Consider the following 18,192-nt stretch of genomic DNA (forward strand, 5'->3'; position numbering starts at 1 on the left):
TTAGTGGTCTTAGCACGTAGGAAATCACAAGGGTTTTAGGATCTCTGTGCCAAGAACCAGGGGCAGAGACCAATATATATATTTTCTATTATCTCACACCTTTCCTTCATGATCACAAATGGCTGCTGCACCTCCAAGCATCGTGTAAATGATAAGCAAAGAAGAGTAGGGTAAGAAAGGAGAAAGGGTGGTACTAGCTGAATAAGCTCCTCTTATCATGAAAAAGCAAAAGCCTTCCAGAGCTCCCGTCCTCCCTTCCCAGGAGGCTTAGGTCTGATTTCTAGAATGGCGTCACAAGGCCGTTAGCTAGAAAAGCATCTATACTAAAGGTCAGGAAAAAGAAATAGGCTGGAAATGATTTGGGATCAGCCAATGAATAATATCTGCCAAAGTAAGTTTTTGTCTTGGCTTTGCGTTTGGGCTTCTTTTTCTCAAATTCTCCCTGTTTCCCTCCCTCCACCCCATTCCCCTCTTTGTCTGGAAGGAGGTAGAACTGAGAAAAGGGATAACATGGAGATTGGTTTCAGGAAACAAAATTTGCCTTATAAGAAGTTATCAATGTGCAACAGAGGAAAGAGCATAGAAGGATATGAAGCAGGGCACTTTACCGGAGCAGCGGGAGGTCAGAGGACAAAGGAAACACTGGATCAAGCAGAGCTGGATGAGGGGATGTGTTCATGCTGTATTCAGTGGATTAATGCCACAGCACTGCCTTCGAGAGGCAGAACTAAACTTGTTGCAAATGGAGCACCGCAGACAACAGACTTTCTTATGGATCGTTTAATTACAGATTATCATATGAGAGATACTGTTTATTTTCATGTCTACAGAACAAACAACAAGGGAATGCTTTTGTGACATTCACAAACTATTTTTAAATGACACCTATTCAACTGTTATATATTCCATAAATCTTTAAGGAATTTTTTTTTTCCTTAAGAAAAGCTTCATGGGCCAGCCCTGTGGCCGAGTGGTTGGGTTCGTGTGCTCTGCTTCGGCGGCCCAGGGTTCGCACCCTGGGAGCAGACATGGCACCGCTCGTTGGGCCATGTTGAGGCAGCGTCCCACATGCCACAGCTGAAAGGATCCACAACTGAAAAAATATACAACTATGTACTGGGGGGATTTGGGGAGAAAAAAGCAGGGAAAAAAACAAAGAGAAGCTTCATGACTCTGAATGGAATTTCACACTATGACCATTAAAATAGCAACAAATTCTCCCCAAGAGGCCAGGTTTCTCGGTGTTCTCAATGCCCCGCTCTGTCCTTCTTCATCTGGTCTGCTGTCAGGTGGCTCTCCTTTACCATCAAGCCACAGGTGACAGGTACTCGAACCCTTATCCTGTTGGGAATGTCTAGTGGACTAGTCACCATCGCTCTCACTTGAACTGTCACTGTCAGATGACTCACTGCTGTCACGCTTTCTAGGGTGACTAAAGCTTCTATTGGGATGGGGTTTTCTGTAATCCCAGGGACCTTTCCTTTGTGCCATACCCTTATTCCCTGAAGAGTTATTTTGTCCGTGGGGCACATAATGATATTTTCTGCTGTGTGTTATAGTCCCCTCATTATTGGGGACATTATGGGAACCAATTTCATTTTTAATTTCATGATCAAGACCACGAGAAGGGGTGAACCGGCCCTGACTTTTGCTCTTACCAGGAAATCTTTGTTTTTCATTTGAGGTCACTTGATTCCTATTAGAATGTTCTGGACTTTTCCTACCACTACCTTTGCCATTTTTTGGAACTTCATTATAATTAGTACTTTCAGTTACATCACTAGTGCCTTCTTTTCTTTTCTCTTTTGAGGGTGGATCAGGGTAATGAAACTCGACTTGCCCTTGGTGAGCATTTTGGCTGCCGGCATCCACTCTGTTTCCTTCTTTTCCAGGGAGCTTCTTAAAATCAGTGCTGCCTATGATGTCGTTGCTGCCCTCCACTAGGCTCACACCAGCAGCATTTGCCTCTTTTGCTGTTCCATCCCTGGTTCCGATGGCATTTCCGCCATTTTCTTCTTCCTCTGGGATCTCGTTATAACCTGGCCCTCTTGCGTCAGGATGACTCGTCTCAGCTTCACTTGGGCCGGAGAACTCTGTTTGAACATCTGCACCTTCTGGGTCAGGACCAATAGCTTCTCCTTTACCAGATATGTCCTTAAAAGGTTGCCCATCTCCACTGAAAGGAGAGATATCATTGTCCCCCCTCTCTTGAAGATCTGGGTAACCACTGCCTTCAACATCACTGGGGATTTTTTTGACTTTTGGGAGCTGTTTTAGATAGTCAGTGTTGTGTTGGATACGGTAGGTGCTTTTGCTTTTTACTGGAATATTCTGGGCTTGGGGATCTTTTTGATGACTCTTTTTATCTTTTGAGGGGCCTTTAGCATAGCTCGCTCCTGCTGGAATTTTGCTTACAACTTTCCTGGGTTTGTTCTCTTTGTTTTCTTCCCCCAAGAGTTCAACCACCGTCCCTGGCTCCATTATGTGCTGCATATTCTTTCTGATGAGAGGGGCACTGTATTCTTCTTGGTCATGGAGTTTGCTGACAGCATCATCTCCATCCTTGGCTCCATTATTCCCAGTGGATTCAGGATATGTGGACATCTTTAGGTCATTGCGGGCATTTTCCTTTTTGCTAATACGATAGTCTTCCTTCACTGTCTGTCTATCTTCAAAAAGAGTTTGAGATTTACTACTTTGGTTATTTTCATTGGCTCCAAGAAGAGACAAGTCTTTCTCTCTTTCCTGGGCAATGTTTTCTTTAGGTGCTGGCTCTTGATTTCTTCCCTTGCCGGAAACGTGAACAGCAATATTGTCTTTGTTTTTTTCTTCCTTCTAAAGTGTAATTTCCAACAGAAAGTGATTATTTTATGTTAAATTTTAAAAATCTAATAATTCTTAGGCAATACAAAAGAACAACAACCATCAAATACTTAATAAAAAGAGTCCATTAACTCAGTAGAGGTTTGTTGGTGGAGATAATTCTGGAAGGGCCAAAGCAGGTTTCACAGAGAAAGAAGAATGAGCGAGGCTTGAAGGATGGGTAAGATTCAGATACATGGAAGGAAGCAGTGAGAATATTCTAAGAATACATGGCATATTCAAATGTTTGGAAACAGGAAACACTTGAAAAATAATATGAGTAAAACTTTAAGGTTGGAGTAGAAGAATCCTAAAGAAGAGAATAAGAAATAAATATGGAAATGTAGGAGGACCTGGAGGAGGACCTGAATTTAAGAAAGACATTGTGGTCCCCATCTTGTGACAAGGGAGTCTCGGCAGGTGAAGTGGGATTCATATCTTTAAAACAATCATTGTCTCTTTTTCTCTCTTCCCTTTTGCCCTGGTTTTCAGAGGTGTTCATCTGCCTAAAGGAAGATTTTCTTTTTCTTTTCCTTTCTTCTTCTTCTTTTCTTTTATTACAGAAATATACAAACAGAAGAAACTGGGTAACTCAGTTTCTGACATTCAAACAAAGGATTTTGCAGCAAGTGTTGAAATCCCAGCTATGGTCTGAAAAAGGATTCATTAATTTTCTTTCCTTCCCCTTTTGTCAGATAATAAACCAAATTTGGTAGTTTAGATCAATAGTCCTCAAATTTAGCATTTATCAGAACTATTTGGAAGGCTGGCTAAAACAAAGATTCTTGGACCCAGTGGCCAGAGTTTCTGATTCAGCAGGTCTGAGATGGGGCTCTAGAATTTGCATTTAAAACAAGGTCCTGCTGATGTTGATGCTGCTGGTCTGTGGCCACATTTGGAGATCTACTGTTCTAGACAATAAGGTTACGTACTGGAGGTCCAGATGAGAAAAGTCCTTGGAAGATTATCGGGATGAAAAAGAGAAAGTGGAGGAGGAGAGTAAAGTGTTTATGCATGCGTCTTAATTTGTCTTTTTTTTGTGGGAGGATGATCTGTAAAGATGCTGCTTCATAGGCTGCACTTGACCAACCTGGGGTGCAACCAAGTTGCAATAAGCTTGGCAGAAAAATGTGGTCAAGAGGAAAGAGGGACTGAGATCGACTTTGCCCATGCTACTCAATGTTTCCTTGTGACACAGGCTAGATATGGGAGTGTGTGAGAGTCTGGTCAGGAACTTTCCAGAGGGTGTCATAGTGGAGGGAATGAAGTGGTTCTAAAACGAGCAATGTCCACGGGACATGTGCACTAGAGACAAATGTGAGTCATATTCAAACAAAGAGGGGTCTAAATTGTGCATGAGAGCCCGGAGAGGCTGAATCACCACTGGATGCCAAGCAAGACCGTACTGTTTGCATCTTAAGCAATGGTAGCCAGTGACTTCATCTTAGGCTCCAGCAGGGCAAGGAGCACACAAGTGGTCCAGCAACGTTGCCCCATGTATGTCTGAGGATTCCATGTCTTCCTCTTTACTATGGCATAAGCCATGTTTGTACCTATGGTATATGGTATGTAGTGAATGGTGTAAGCCACACCCTACTCTCTCATACACCTGCATGCCATCTGAGAGAGGGAAGGAAGGAGAATGAGGATCTGAGCATTTTTATCCAAAAGAGACGGAAGGATTTACTTTAAAAACTATTAGGTAACCTTAAGTTTAAACAGGTTGAATTTAAATTAATTTCTGCACACACCCTCCCCCACCCCCTCCATTAACCTGCGGGTAGGAGCTCTTGAGCAACAGAACAGTTAGAAACAGAATAAATACCATTTCTATCCACCTCAAAATTGTAGGGCTAGTTAAAATTTACAACACCGCCACACAGGCCTTTGAACTGGTGAGTAATATGAAATCAAAATAAGAGATGTTTATTGAGGGACTGGGACATGTTAGAAATTCGGCTGTTCCAAGCAATACCCGAAGACTTATGAATGGCAGAGGGAATACTCCTGCAGGGGACGGGAGTGGGGGCAGGGCGGGGAGGCAGAGACCTCATAGCTAACTGCAGTTGGCACAGATACACAGAGTGCCAGAGATTTGTAGAACCTGGGACGCCACGCATAAGAATTGGGTTTTATTTTGCAGGGGATGAAAAGCTAGTAAAGGTTTACGAGCAAGAGATTAACGAAACGAGAAGCAGGGGTTCAGGAGGAATAGTGGTAACAAAGCACAGTTAGGAGGATGCTGCAGGATCCAGGAGCGAGAGGTAATCCCTTGGATTAAGATTATGCCAAAGAAAAAATTACAAAGAAAACCCTTCTATTGATGCCCAAATAGAATAAGCAAAGCTAAAATGAACTGGGATGTTGACATGCAAAAATGAAGACAAGAGACAAAGATAACTTTAATAGGAGCCATATTGATGTTGAGAGGATATAGATGCTCTCAGGACAAGTCCTTCCCAGTTCCCACGACCTGTGGTCAGCTCTTCCCTCTTTGGACATTTTATGGGCAAATTGTTTGCTATTTTTCCTGTCAGATCTTTTCATTTATGGAAATTCTACTTTTTTCAAGTTGTTTCTTTTTAACCTGCAACTCGTAGCTAGTATCTCTTTTTTCCTGAAGCAACAATTACTAAGGAAATGTCCTATTCCATATTCAACCCTTCTGATATTTGGAAAAGTTAAGATTTCCTCCAAACTCATTGAATGCCTTCTCTTCTCCAGCTTGACACTGGTAATTCTCCCTTATTGGGTCACTATGTTCAGACCCAACACCCGACTATGGATCTCCCTAGCTGGTGGGGTCCCAAACCAGCCCCAGACTCTGATGTGGCCTGATTGGCCCTGAGCATGCGGCATCTAGTGGCTTCCTGGCCCTGGCCACAGCCCTGTTTTTACTAATGCAGTTTAATTTTGTCCTGTTTTTTTGGCCACCCCCTCAATCTGTTGGCCATTGTTGAGCATGTGGACATCCCCTTGGATGTATTCATTAAATATACGAAAACATATGAAAGCTCCCAGATGGAAGAAAAGTGCAGTTAGCTGGAAGCTTGTGCTTCGGAGGCAAGCATGTAGGGAAGGTAACAAGGGAGAAAGCCCACATTCAGGGAGGCCAGGGTGGCGGGGAAATAACAGGCTGGAGGTGGCAAATGGTCTGTCTTGAGCCCTCCATCAAGTGCTGCCTGAAAGCAGGTGTAACTATGGAAAGAACACAGTATAAGAACATGCCCAACTCTGCTGCTTATGTACGGTGTGACCTTGGAGGCCTTCCTTTGCTTCTCTGAGGCTCAGCTTCCTTAGTTGTAAAATAAGAAAGGTGATACTTTGCTTTCAGGATTGTTGGGAGAATTAAAGGACTCTGTTAAATGCGTGTAAGGCATCTAGCACAATGTCCATGGTCAACCAAGTTCTATGTAAATGATGGTAACTATCATTTCTTCCAGAACTGCACATAGCCCTTTATCAAATGGTAGTTTGCTTTCCTACCTACTGTTAATGATAGTCATTTGATTATTCAATTAAGTTGGATTGGAAAAAACAGGGCTATGGCCAGGCAAACAGCTACTAGAAGCTGCTCTCCAGTCTCTGCTCTTGTGTAACTGGGTGTAGTGGCAGGGGGAGAACACTGCTTCTGGACCCCTCTGGCCCTGTCCTTCCTGAATGCCACCCTCTGGCTGTGGGTTCTACAGAGCTTGTGGCTCCTGAAACCATGTTATCTAAAATGGATTTTGATTGAAATTTCTCTCTCTCTCTTCCTCTTTTTTGGTCCCTAAATAGAAGTAATATTCTACTTGGAGGACTGCCTGCTTTCGTACAGGCATCTTATTAACGTTAGAAGCAGTGGGGAAACTGTTGAGTTCGCTCACACTTGAATCTCAAGATAAAAATGATTTGTGCAAGTACCTTCTATTCTTACGAAGCTGGCTAATATGCAACATACAAAGTTCCACCTTGCAGTATTTTTAAGACATAATTTGAAATAATTTATATGTGGGAGTTACGACATCATCATTCACTAATCTTTTTATGTTGGCAGGTCTGTTCTGAAAATAGATAAGATTTTGCTATGAGAAAAGTATATGATAGGAAAAAGTCTTATGGTGAGTTATTACTGAATGAAAAATATTTTAAATGTTTGACTTATTTTAAGACATTTAATCTTAGAAAGTTGCACATGGACATTTATATTTTCGTTTGCAATCAAGTTTACTTGCTCTTTGCTAATATATCCTTTTGCGTTAAACAGGTGCATTAGAAAATCAGTAGATTATAATAAGCCTTTCTTAATTTATCTCCCTCCCTAAGCTGAAGTGGGAGGTTTTATTTTGCATTTGGTACTTTTACTCCTTTAAAACAGTAGCATGTATACTAAGGAACTGTGTGCATTTCATTAAAGACTGAATGAGCTCCTTGTATAAATGAAAACACGATACAAGTTTTAAATTGTGGTAGGTGATGGTCAATCATTCTTGCATTTGCTCTTGTTAAATGATTTCTGATTGCACTGTTGACCGTGTGATGGTCTATGTATCAGCTGGCTGGTCTGCTTTCCTGTGCTCTGCTTTTTTCTCCCCATGCCTTGGCTCATATTATTATTTTCATGGAGAACGGCCTCTCCCACCCACTTGTTTGCTCAAATCCTACTCATCCTCCAACGCCCAGCTCAATTATTTCCATTGTGTAGCTTTCTCTGAACACCAGACTAGGACCTAATCCTTTTCTGCTCCAAGCCCTAAAGCATGATTTTTTGGGTACCACTCACAAAGCGCTTTGCACGTACTGTCTTGGTTTATAATGATTTTCGTAAGTGACTCTTATTTCTTTTCCAACTCTAAGATCCTGGAGGCAAAGAATTAAGTTTTCTCAAACATTTTGTCTCATATAGTATCTTGCACAATAGGAAGAATCAACGTGTTTGTTACAACAAATAAGTTTAACAGGCTATTAGTCTTAGAGATGCTGAGTCTTAGAGATGCAGCTAAAGAATATTGAGCAGAAGAAAATAACACTCTGAAGGGAAACTACTACTTTCATGGGAAATGAAACCAGATTTGGGAAAAGTAAATAGTCCTTTTGCTGAGGGCATTTTAAGCTGTTTCCAGCTCTTTGGCCAATGAATCTGCAAGAAGGGACTGAATGAAAAGAATTGTTGCATTTCAGTGACAAGGCCCTTGTTCTTTCTCTTCTGAGGATCGTGACACAGATGGAGTCATCAGTGAATGAATTTCAGGGGCCCTAAAACGTGTCACTCTTTAGGCCAAAACGACTTCTCCTAATCCCCACCCTTACAATAAATGGTAGAGTATGCCCAGAAAACCTCTTTATAAAAGACCAAACATCACCCAGAAGCAATACCATGAAAAACTCCTGGGCATCTGGGGTCCACTGGTACCACACCTGCAGTGGCAGGGCCTGAAGCAGGGCAGGATTTGGGCCAGGGGTGGAGTCACCCATCTGTGTCAGCAGGAGCCTGGGACCATGGGAAAAGGACAAAGGTGCCAGCCACAGACAGAAACCCCAGAGCAGGCAAAAGTAACCTTTGTCTCCCCTAGAGCCTCGCCTAGCATCAGGCCAGAGTTTGCTCATGATAAGGATCATCACTCAGAGATTCAGCTTACCTTTATGTCAGTTTGATTTTTCCTCCCAGATGATGTGTAAACATACTTAAAAATATAATACCCATGTTTCTCATGGTGGCCCTTGTACGTTATCTACAAAAATACAACATTATATTAAGATGGGTTTATCTCTTTCTAAGAAGTTTTCTGGCTCTCCTTTTGATAGTACAACATATTTTTTATCTTGGGTCAAGTCTAATTCTGCATCTGACAAATGGTAGTACTTCTTATAACCACAGGAGGGCGTGCGTCAGCCAGCTCCTGAAGACAGCAATGCTTTCCTTTCCTTTCTCCACATTTCTGAATGTTTTCCCTAAGGATGACTATCAACTGCTCTCTCTCCCAGGGTGTATCGTTTTTATTACCAAGTTTTAAAGGAAATGGAGCACTTGGAAATATTTTTAGATGGGACGGTGCTGGGGGATTAGGAGAAAGGCAGATTTTACGTCATGTCTGATGTCAAATTGGCAAAACAGCATGAACGTTCAGCCCTTAAGTTTGCAGTTTTTGCCTTTGTAATTTTCAGTTGAGATAGAGAACAGAAGATTGTTAGTTCTTAGAACAGAACTTTCTGAGACTGCCAGGAGAAACCGTGGTGGGCAGAAGGAAGCTGCAATTTGGTGACGTGAAAGCTGACAATTCTTGTTTAACTTTCTGGATGCGTATGGAAAACCAACGCCATGTAAACAGAATTCCCTATTAAGACTTGTTAATTCCTTTCCCTTTGTTTTCTCCCTCATTTATTGCTTTGTTCTCAAGCACATGGGTGGGAACGTATTGTTTGCTAATAACAACATCCCAGAATTTTTCCTCACTTATCCCTTTGAAGGAAGAAATCATATTGAAGAGAAACGAATCTCCATTCAGAATGCTTCTCTTTTCTACCACACATTGTGTGAACTAAAGTGCCAAAATTGCATTGTATAATTTTGTCTTTCCATTTTAAGTACAAAAGAGTCTTTTGATCATTAAAATTTTCCTCTTATTGACTTTCTTTCTTTACGGAGTTGAAACGGATTTATTTGAGAAGTCTGTTTACCCTCTGTTCTTCCACACAGTCTTGCTCAGTTTTCTCAGTCTGTGGTTGCAATGCCTGCAAGGAAACAAGAAATGAAACTTCACCAAACATTCATTCTTTCATTCATTTCTTCAAACAACACACGTTTCATTTCATTTTCTCTCACTAGGTTGTAATGTGGAAAATCATTCTGACGGAGGAAGACGGACACACTTAGCACATTAATATTTGTTTGGGTGTTACAAGAGAGTGCCGGTGTTCCTCCGCCAGAGGGAGACAATGCCATCTCCATCACAGAACCACACTCAAGCACGAGAACTGCCAAGATGGGGAAGGGTGGTACTCCAGGTGAAAAAGCTTGGAGGTCATTGGCATCCACTGGAAAAGAAGTTTCTACAGGCACACTGGGAGTTGTTTAGCATCAGTGAACCCAAATGAGAGTTCAGTGATGTGCATTGTATGTGCACTGACTGTATACGTTTGGTAGTTGCTATATGAGCTCAGATATGGTGCTGCTGATGGTCCAGCAAGAGTAAAACCACAGCCCTGCATTTAAGGGGAAGGATCAACCTAAGGATGGGCCTTTATGGTTGCCAGTCACCTGGGCAGATATTTCTTCCTGGGAAAGAAAAATGCGGTGGCCGGCTGGTTGGGACAAATCCTTTCTTTTGATCTGACATGAAAGTATCAAAATATCTTGAGGGTACCTAGGGACAACAGGCAACTACTGAGGTAGAGGAAAGCCAGAAACTAGAAAGGAATGGACCCAGTCAGCTTGTCCCAGGCTTTTGGGCTAAAATTTAGGTGTCACAGGAGAGCATGAAGAAGAGTATGGGAGAATCCCGGAGCAAGCTTGCCGTAGAAGGACAGACATAAGGATTCTTTTATTCTCAGTATTTCTACTTCCCTATTTATTTTTGAAACTCCTAGCTTATCTCAGATGTGGCAAGAGGACTTGCGGGTGGGCCTGGTTCGTGTCTGAGTGAGGGTGCTGAAGTGGAAACAGGCTTCATGGTGATATCAGTCATATAAGAGAGAGATACCCTCAAGGGAAAGATTAGATTAAAAGGCCCTGTCGGTCTAGAGAGCATTCTGCCTGAATAAACCTTCAAGTCCTGTATTTCCTTGTAATAAGATATGGGTAACTATCCTGCTGGCTTTCAGATACTGTGCTTCTCCTGCTCTCTTCGTAGTTGTCCCCCTACAAACTATATTTCCCGAGCTTCTTTGCCATCTGGCTTCAGTCTGAGTTTGGCTGATGGGGGGGCCAGTCTGGAGACTGGAGGGTGGAAGGAGAGGGTGGCCGAGGTATGTCCCCACTGCTCTGGGTTTGGGGCTCCATCTCTAGAATTGGATGCATCTCCTTTGTGCTCCTACTTCCTGCTGCACCGTCCCCCCCACCCCCCATCTGCTCCTCCCCTCACCGCCGGCTCCCCCGGGGCACTGGGAACACCCCTTCCTTCCTCGTCCACCAGCCCAAGGGTGAGTCCATCTTTGGGTTGTCTTATCACCCTTAACTTGCCCTTTCTATTCGGCCTACGCTTTATAACTATTCTCTAAATAAAATCCCTGCAGTGAGCTCCCTGTCCTGGATTTTGTTTTCCTGCCTGGACTCTGACTGATAAAATCGTCTTAGAAATAAACTCAAAACTTTGATGAAAGTACCCTATTGGCTGGGCTCCAAGGTATATCTGCCTAACTGTTCATTCCATTCTAGAAACAAACCCAGTTTCACAATCACACCTTATATTTATATAGCTTTTTACCATTTGTAAATTGCTTTCGTATACGTAATCTCATCAGATTCCCATAATAACCCCCGTGAGACAGGCAGAAGAAGAAACGGAATTGCTCACATTCACACAGCTGGGAGCAGCAGGAGAAGTAAAGGAGATATTTTAACCTAAATTCTCAATCTCAAAGTCCCAAGGGTAAAATAATCAAATTTTAAATGGCCTGATAGATTAACAAAAGATATTTAGTAATAAGAGGAAATGTTCCTGAAGTTTATATTAAGTAACTTCATGGCATATTTTATAATTTTCTCCTTTATTATATTTCTTTCTTATATCAGTTCTTATATGATCTTGTGCATATAAATTTAGACCATTGCATCAGTCCAAAAATATTAAAAGAGGGGCCAGCCCCGTGGCCGAGCGGTTAAGTTTGCGCACTCTGCTTCGGCGGCCCAGGGTTTCACTGGTTCCGATCCTGGGGGCGGATATCGCACCGCTCATCAAGCCAAGCCGAGGCAGCATCCCACATGCCACAACTAGAGGGCCCCACAGCTAAAAATATACAACTATGTACTGGGAGGCTTTGGGGAGAAAAAGGAAAGATAAAATCTTTAAAAAATAAAATATCAAAAGAGTGAAAATAGTTCTGGAAGTGGGGCTATGGGAAAAAGAAAACATATAAAAGAGATGGATAGATATTAAGCAAAAGAAGGAAATGTAAGTTTGGGGTGTTCACTGTCTTACAGAATATGCACACACACGTGTATTAAAACCATACTTGATAGTCTAGAGTACCTTAATGTAGTTTAGGATAACGAATCATGAGCTTATAACAAAGTAACTTATAGCAAAGTCTTTGTAGTCTAATGCCATATTGATGACTATTAATTGAATGGCATGGTTCAATAATCATCTTTTATTTTCTTCCATTTTTAAAGGGAACCAGAATGTCACCCCAAAATATGCCTCTTTGACATAAAAATTAGTTTGAGCTGAAGGCAATTAAGAAATAGTAAATGCAGAAAAAGCTCCCCCTTTTCTGCCAAAAGGCAGGAAAGAAATTCTCCTTTTACTAGACAGAGTCTTAGCAGCACAAAGACACAGCAGAGGAATCTACACATGAACCTTGGCCAATTAACCCTGATCTTCCTAGACACGGAAGAGAAGGACCACCCAGCCCTGGCTGGACTCCCCCCAGCCCAAGCCCCTCTGTCTTGTCTATTCTTCACAGATGTATTGTTTCTTTGTCACAAAGGTATGAAAGTTTCCTGCTCTGGTCACTTCTTCGGGTCTTCATTCTCTTGTGAAGGCTCCCACATCCATGTAAAAATTTAATAAAATTTACTTGCTTTTCTCCTAGTAATCTGTCTTTGCCGGTTTAATTTTCAGACCCACCCTCAGATCCAAACAAGATTGAGGAAAACTTTTTTCTCCCTTACAGTCTCAATTTGGACTATAATTCCAAAACATCGGTAAGTGACTCAGTATATACTCATTTCTGATACTACCCATCTATTTTTAAATAATTTAGCTAAGTGCTCAAATAGCATCTATATATCTGGGAGAAAACATCACATTTAACCATTCATAATTCCAAATTTTGTCTCTATGTCCTTGCTGAGCCTCTTTCATTCTCCCCCCACACCCACTGGGCTGTTCTCCACGTTTGAATGTGGTCCTGTAATGGAGACGGCGTTGTCTCCCTCTGGGAGGAACGCTGGCACCCGCTTTTGACCAGCGGTCACTGGGTTGATGTTGACATAGCACATTTACTGGAAGATGGTCAGAGTGCCACCCCAGCCGTTCCTTAGAATATGTTGCTCAAAATAGACTCATCCTCAGCTAGTGGGATGGAGCTGGCTCAGCAAGACCCACTCCACCCCCATCTTGCCTAAGCACGTACCTCTGCGGCCCTGACTGAGCTAAGTCGTGTGGCCTGGGCCTGGCAGATGTCTATTTCAAGCAGTCCGGGCCCACAGGACTGTTTGATTTCTGCTGAGAGGGGACAAGCTCTTCTCAGCTTCTGCTGTCCTCACGGGGTGGCGTGGCTCATGCCTGTCAGTGAGTTACTCAACTGGTCACCCACTCGCTCAGGGCCTATATTCAAGTACTTCTGGCAGCAAAATGACCGCTCATTTCCATAGTTCTCCAACTGAAAAGGTCAGAGAGTGCTGAGAAGTTAGGATACTTTTCAGACGTTATCTAATTAGCACTGCATCTGCCTGCAGAAAATATCTGTAACATTCAGCGCTTTCACAAGATAATTTGGTTGTATCCTGAGTACTCATCTCAGTGAATCAGAGGGAAGAAAATATGCAAAAGGAAATTGGAGCTTGATTTAGGTTAAGCTTAGAGGTACTTCTTCCCATCTTTAGCTCCGCTGATGAAGAGAAAATTATTAGCAGGAGCCTACAGTGTTAGGATATTGCAAAAATTACAGAAAATTTCTTGTCCCTTTCTTTTCTTTTCTTTTTTTTTTTTTGAGGACGATTAGCCCTGAGCTAACATCTGTTGCCAATCCTCCTCTTTTTTGCTGAGGAAGACTGGCCCTGAGCTAACGTCTGTACCCATCTTCCTCTACTTTATATGTGGGACGCCTGCCACAGCATGGCTCGGCAAGCAGTGCCATGTCCATACTTGGGATCTGAACTGGCGAACCCTGGGCCACCGAAGTGGAACATGTGCACTTAACTGCTGTGCCACTAGGCTGACCTCAATCCTTGTACCTTTCTGTTACCATCTGTTTATAAAATCTAGTTGGTTAGCCTTAAAACATTCAAGTCAAATTCTTTCAGTTTTTAATAAAATATTGGAAAGCTCTGTGACATGTTATAATTTGAGTCTCTGAGCACTTACTCGTTAACGTTAGCTGATTTGAAACACTGTGGCTGGCTGCTGGTTTTCTTAAAATACTCTTTTTGGTGTTTCTTAAAGGGCAACGTGATGACATCTTGTAATTGAGCACATGTTTTTGGAGGGCCTCCTGGTGACAGGCATTTGTGTCAAGTGCTGGATGCTTTCTTTTTCCTTGGTACTTTACTGTACCTGAACTTGGTAAGTGCTTCTAATTTAAAAAGACATTGCTTAAAAGAAAAGTAGGTAAAGAGAGCAAGAGATTATATGATGTATAATGGAATTCGTAAATGCTTACTGGTGCTGCCCAGGTCACACTGAGAAGGAGCAGTCCCCAACAGACAATCTGCATCTTTGAGAATCTCTGTAAAAAGACAGGAATATTTTACCCTTAAGCATTGCCAATTATAAACTGCAGCCATAGGAATAAATAAAACACAAAAGCATACACAAAAATTCTTCCCGCTAGCAGTCCATTTCCTTTCGTTTTTTTAAAAAAAATTATGTATAATTTATATCCAGGTGTAGCTTTGTTAATCTAAGAACTTTCATATGTCTAATTATTCCAATGTGAAAATGAAAGTTGTCCAATATTATTAAAATAATGAAGTCAGTTGATAGAAATGAATTTTATAGACACACTTATCTACTCTATTGTCAGCTCAGACTTTTTCCCTTTTGTCTTTAGAGAGAGATCGTTTCATTTAATTATTTATATAATTCATAATAACATGAAGTTAGTACAGCAACTCATAACAGACTCTTTAGACAAGTCTGCCAGGGTAGCAGGCTCTAGACCGAGGAATGAAATCTTGTCAACTCCCACGCTGGTGCCCCAATATGTGTCCTTATTTTAATTAGCAGTGTATCTAGAAGCTTCAGTGGGCTGGAGAGTGAAACAATTTATGGAATGCTTATATCAATAGCTAACATTTATTGAATACTGGAACGAGCCAAGCACTGTTCTAAAAATTTTACATGCGTTCAATTAATTGAGCCTCACAAAACCCTATGAGTTACATGGTCTTATTATTCCTGTTTTAGAGGTTAGGAAATAAACACAGAAAGTCAGTTACCTTGCCCCAGAATTCCCAGGTATTCAGGGGCAGAACTGGGATTGGTGTGCAGGCAATGTAGCTATTCAGCCAGTGTTCTAATCAAGAATATGCCACCTTGAATAAGTTTCTGTTCTTCTATCTTATTACAGAAAAATCTACATGTGGTTGATAAAAAGGCAAATCATGTTTTACATCGGGCTCAACAAAATTATGTTTAAAACATTAACATTTAGCTATGGACAAATGTCATGTTTATACTTTGGTAACTATACTAAGATGAACCATTGAGCTCCTTTTAAGTCAAGTAGCCACTAGATTGAAAAAAATCTTCAGCATAACCTTGAACCACTAATCTGTTGGTTTTGATGAACACTAAATATTTTACCAACTGCCACACAGATATATAGCAACCAGTATGAGAATAAAAAAATTTACACCCTTTTTTGAGATTACTTGGGGAAAAGGACTTTTAATGGGAAAAATAATCTAAATACTGTTATAATCTTTAAACATTTCAAAGTAAAAACTTTCATTTGGATAAACAAATATAACCATTAAATATATTCTAAAATTCTTGGCTATTCTCTTATAAATTAATGCAATTTTGAGGACCTTAATTTTAACTATAAGTTAGCCATCCAAGCATTTTAGAGATCGGGACAGCACAAGTCATTTATCAAATGACTAAACGCTCATCAATAGAAATATCTGCACAGATGAGATTTGAAAGTAAAATAGGATCACATTACCCTTATTCTGGTTTGTAAGTGAAGGTATAGAGTAAAGTCAGTCTTTGAGTTATTGTGCATCTTCATAATGCTAATAGTTAAATCAAAGAGAAAGTTGCTACCAAGCCATCAATTTCAGTTGATAATTTCTAGAGCTTGGTGCATACTTTCTGTTTTATGAAACAAAGCACTAAATATTACACAGCTGTGCTCAGTAGTGAATACTTTTAATTTGCATTTATTTTCAAAAGCAGTCTCCTTACCTGGATGGAGAGCATCTTGAAAATGTAAACAACTACGTTATGAAGCTGTTTGCTATCAAGAACATGAAGAGAACCAGTTACCTGGGGTCGTTTACACTCGGAATACCTGGCTGCTTCTGCAGGATTCGCAGTCTCTGGCATTTTGCTGAAATTTAAAGTTTGTCAGAGTTCCCGATGGCCAATCAGCAGTGGCTCACCTAGCACAGGCAAACAATTTGTTACCAGCGCCCACAGATAACCATAGGGGGCAAAGTAATTTTAATCTAAAAATGTTTTTGTGGTGGAAAGCTGCTATCAAATGTTCCAGAAACTGGGATAAACAGAAAATATAAATACCTCAGTTTGGTGTATTGTGTTGTCAGATAATTAAAACTGATTTCAGAACTATTAATTAGGACCGACTGAATAACTAACAAGTTTATAAACAGAAAACATTTCAGGTATCCTTTCATGTAGGAAGTTTATAACTTCAATTTTGTCTGAATTAAATTCAGCAACATTTAACACAAATGTGTCGAGTGCCTATTTTGTGACAGGGAAACAGCAGTGAACAAAACAGACCAAAAAAAATCCTCGTCTTCAAGGAGTTTATAATCTGGTGCAGAAATGGACAATCAACAAGAAAAATAAGTAACATATATCGTGTTAGATAGTGACACAGACTAAGTCTAAGAAGTAAGTGTATTCCAGGGAGGGGGGATGGCGAGAGCAGGGACTCTGGGTTGAAATTTTAGGTAGGGAGTCCTAGGGAGGCCTCACTGAGGAGGTGACTTCTGAGTAAAGACCTGTAGACATATGACTATCTAGGCGAAGACCATTCTAGGCAGAAGGAAGAGGAAGAGGAGAGCCCAGAGACAAGAGCCTGCTGGCTTGTTCCAGAAACAGAGGTCAGTTTGGCTGGAGGGACTGAACAAGGAAATGAGGTCAGAAGGGTGTTAGATGGTAGATGATGTAGGCCCATTGCAAAGCTCTTGATTTTACCCTGAGTGAGAAGGAAGCCCTTGGAGGTTTTGGGCAGAGGAGGATCTGAAGGAGTGACTGAAGTAGGACAAGGCAGAGACCGGCTAGGAAGCTCTTGCGATAATCCCAGGAAGATATGGCTAGGACTTGAACCAGGGTGGTGGCAGGAGGTGTGCGGAAAAGTGGTCATGTTCTGAAGATATTTTGAAAGTAAAGCCAATAAGATTTGCTGATGTACCCGATGTGGGTTATGAGAGAAAATCAAGAATTAAGGATGACACTAAGTTTTTGCTTTGAGCAACTGAAAGAAGGAAGCTGCCTTTTATAGATACAGGGGAAATTGTGGAAGAAGTGGTTTTGGGGGAAATATTGAGGGTTTGGGTTTCGATATGAATGGTATAAAATGGGTCAATTTAGGACATTGGCTTTCTCATGAAACAAGTAGCACAGCCATATCTGAATAAGCCTTTTTAGGGCAATTCCTGCTCTCTTGTTATACCCCATCTGGATGCCAAAATTGTGATTGCAATAGTTCAGCAGGTTTCATTCAGTCTGAAAATATTACAGTGCCTGGAGGGGTAATTTACAGTAAAACTACATGTGAGACATCAATAAAAGATAACGTAAGTATTGTTTAACCCATACCAAGTGATAAGAACTACCTATAGCTAAACACAATTTTAACAAACTAAATAGTATAGGATGAGATTTAAGTGTAAAATCCTAATTTCTCCTAACTTCTGAAACAGACAAAAACCAAAATAAAACAAACAAAACGGCCCTTGCACGGCTTTAGCGGAGAGAATGGCGTCTTTTCTAGTTCAGGCTGAATCCCTGTTTTCGCTTCAGCCAGATTCTGCAGATCCTCTTCTGCGTGTCTCGAGCTTTCTAACGCACTCGCCAGGACCAGAATTCGAGCTATTGGGCCGAGGCCACTGTTGATTCACAACCCTTCAACCATGGATTTTAGAATATTTGAACATTGTCGTTGACATGGAGATGCTTAACTCTAGAAGCTTTGGAGTCAAACAGACCTTAGTTCAAATACTGACTCTACCACTTGTTTGCGTGGTCAGCGGCTTGAGCAACTAAATTG

At 41.3% G+C, this 18,192-nt stretch overlaps 1 protein-coding gene across 1 annotated transcript; it reads right to left on the reverse strand.

Moving 5' to 3' along the window:
• Positions 1 to 1,225: 1,225 nt before the first annotated feature.
• On the reverse strand, positions 1,226 to 18,024 carry MEPE (matrix extracellular phosphoglycoprotein). The gene is made up of 5 exons (XM_023637749.2): positions 16,218 to 18,024; positions 14,386 to 14,451; positions 9,520 to 9,573; positions 8,481 to 8,573; positions 1,226 to 2,835 (listed from the first exon to the last, which is right to left on the reverse strand). The coding sequence occupies exons 1-5, from the start codon at positions 16,275 to 16,277 to the stop codon at positions 1,363 to 1,365; spliced, it is 1,746 nt and encodes a 581-aa protein (XP_023493517.2). The 5' UTR covers positions 16,278 to 18,024; the 3' UTR covers positions 1,226 to 1,362.
• Positions 18,025 to 18,192: the final 168 nt, after the last annotated feature.

Source organism: Equus caballus, chromosome 3, assembly GCF_041296265.1.
Source record: "Equus caballus isolate H_3958 breed thoroughbred chromosome 3, TB-T2T, whole genome shotgun sequence".
In the NCBI taxonomy this organism is placed as follows: Eukaryota; Metazoa; Chordata; class Mammalia; order Perissodactyla; family Equidae; genus Equus; species Equus caballus.

Bases quoted from the DNA above. Each gene is read 5' to 3' on its own strand.
- MEPE (XM_023637749.2), bottom strand. From the start codon at position 16,277: ATGCCAGAGACTGCGAATCCTGCAGAAGCAGCCAGGTATTCCGAGTGT. The intron at 9,574-14,385 runs GTAAGCATTTAC...GTTTCCTTGCAG, and splicing joins GTGTGACCTGGGCAGCACCA to GCATTGCAACCACAGACTGA. The intron at 2,836-8,480 runs GTAAGCTGAATC...ATTACACTTTAG, and splicing joins AAAATCAAACTGACATAAAG to AAGGAAGAAAAAAACAAAGA.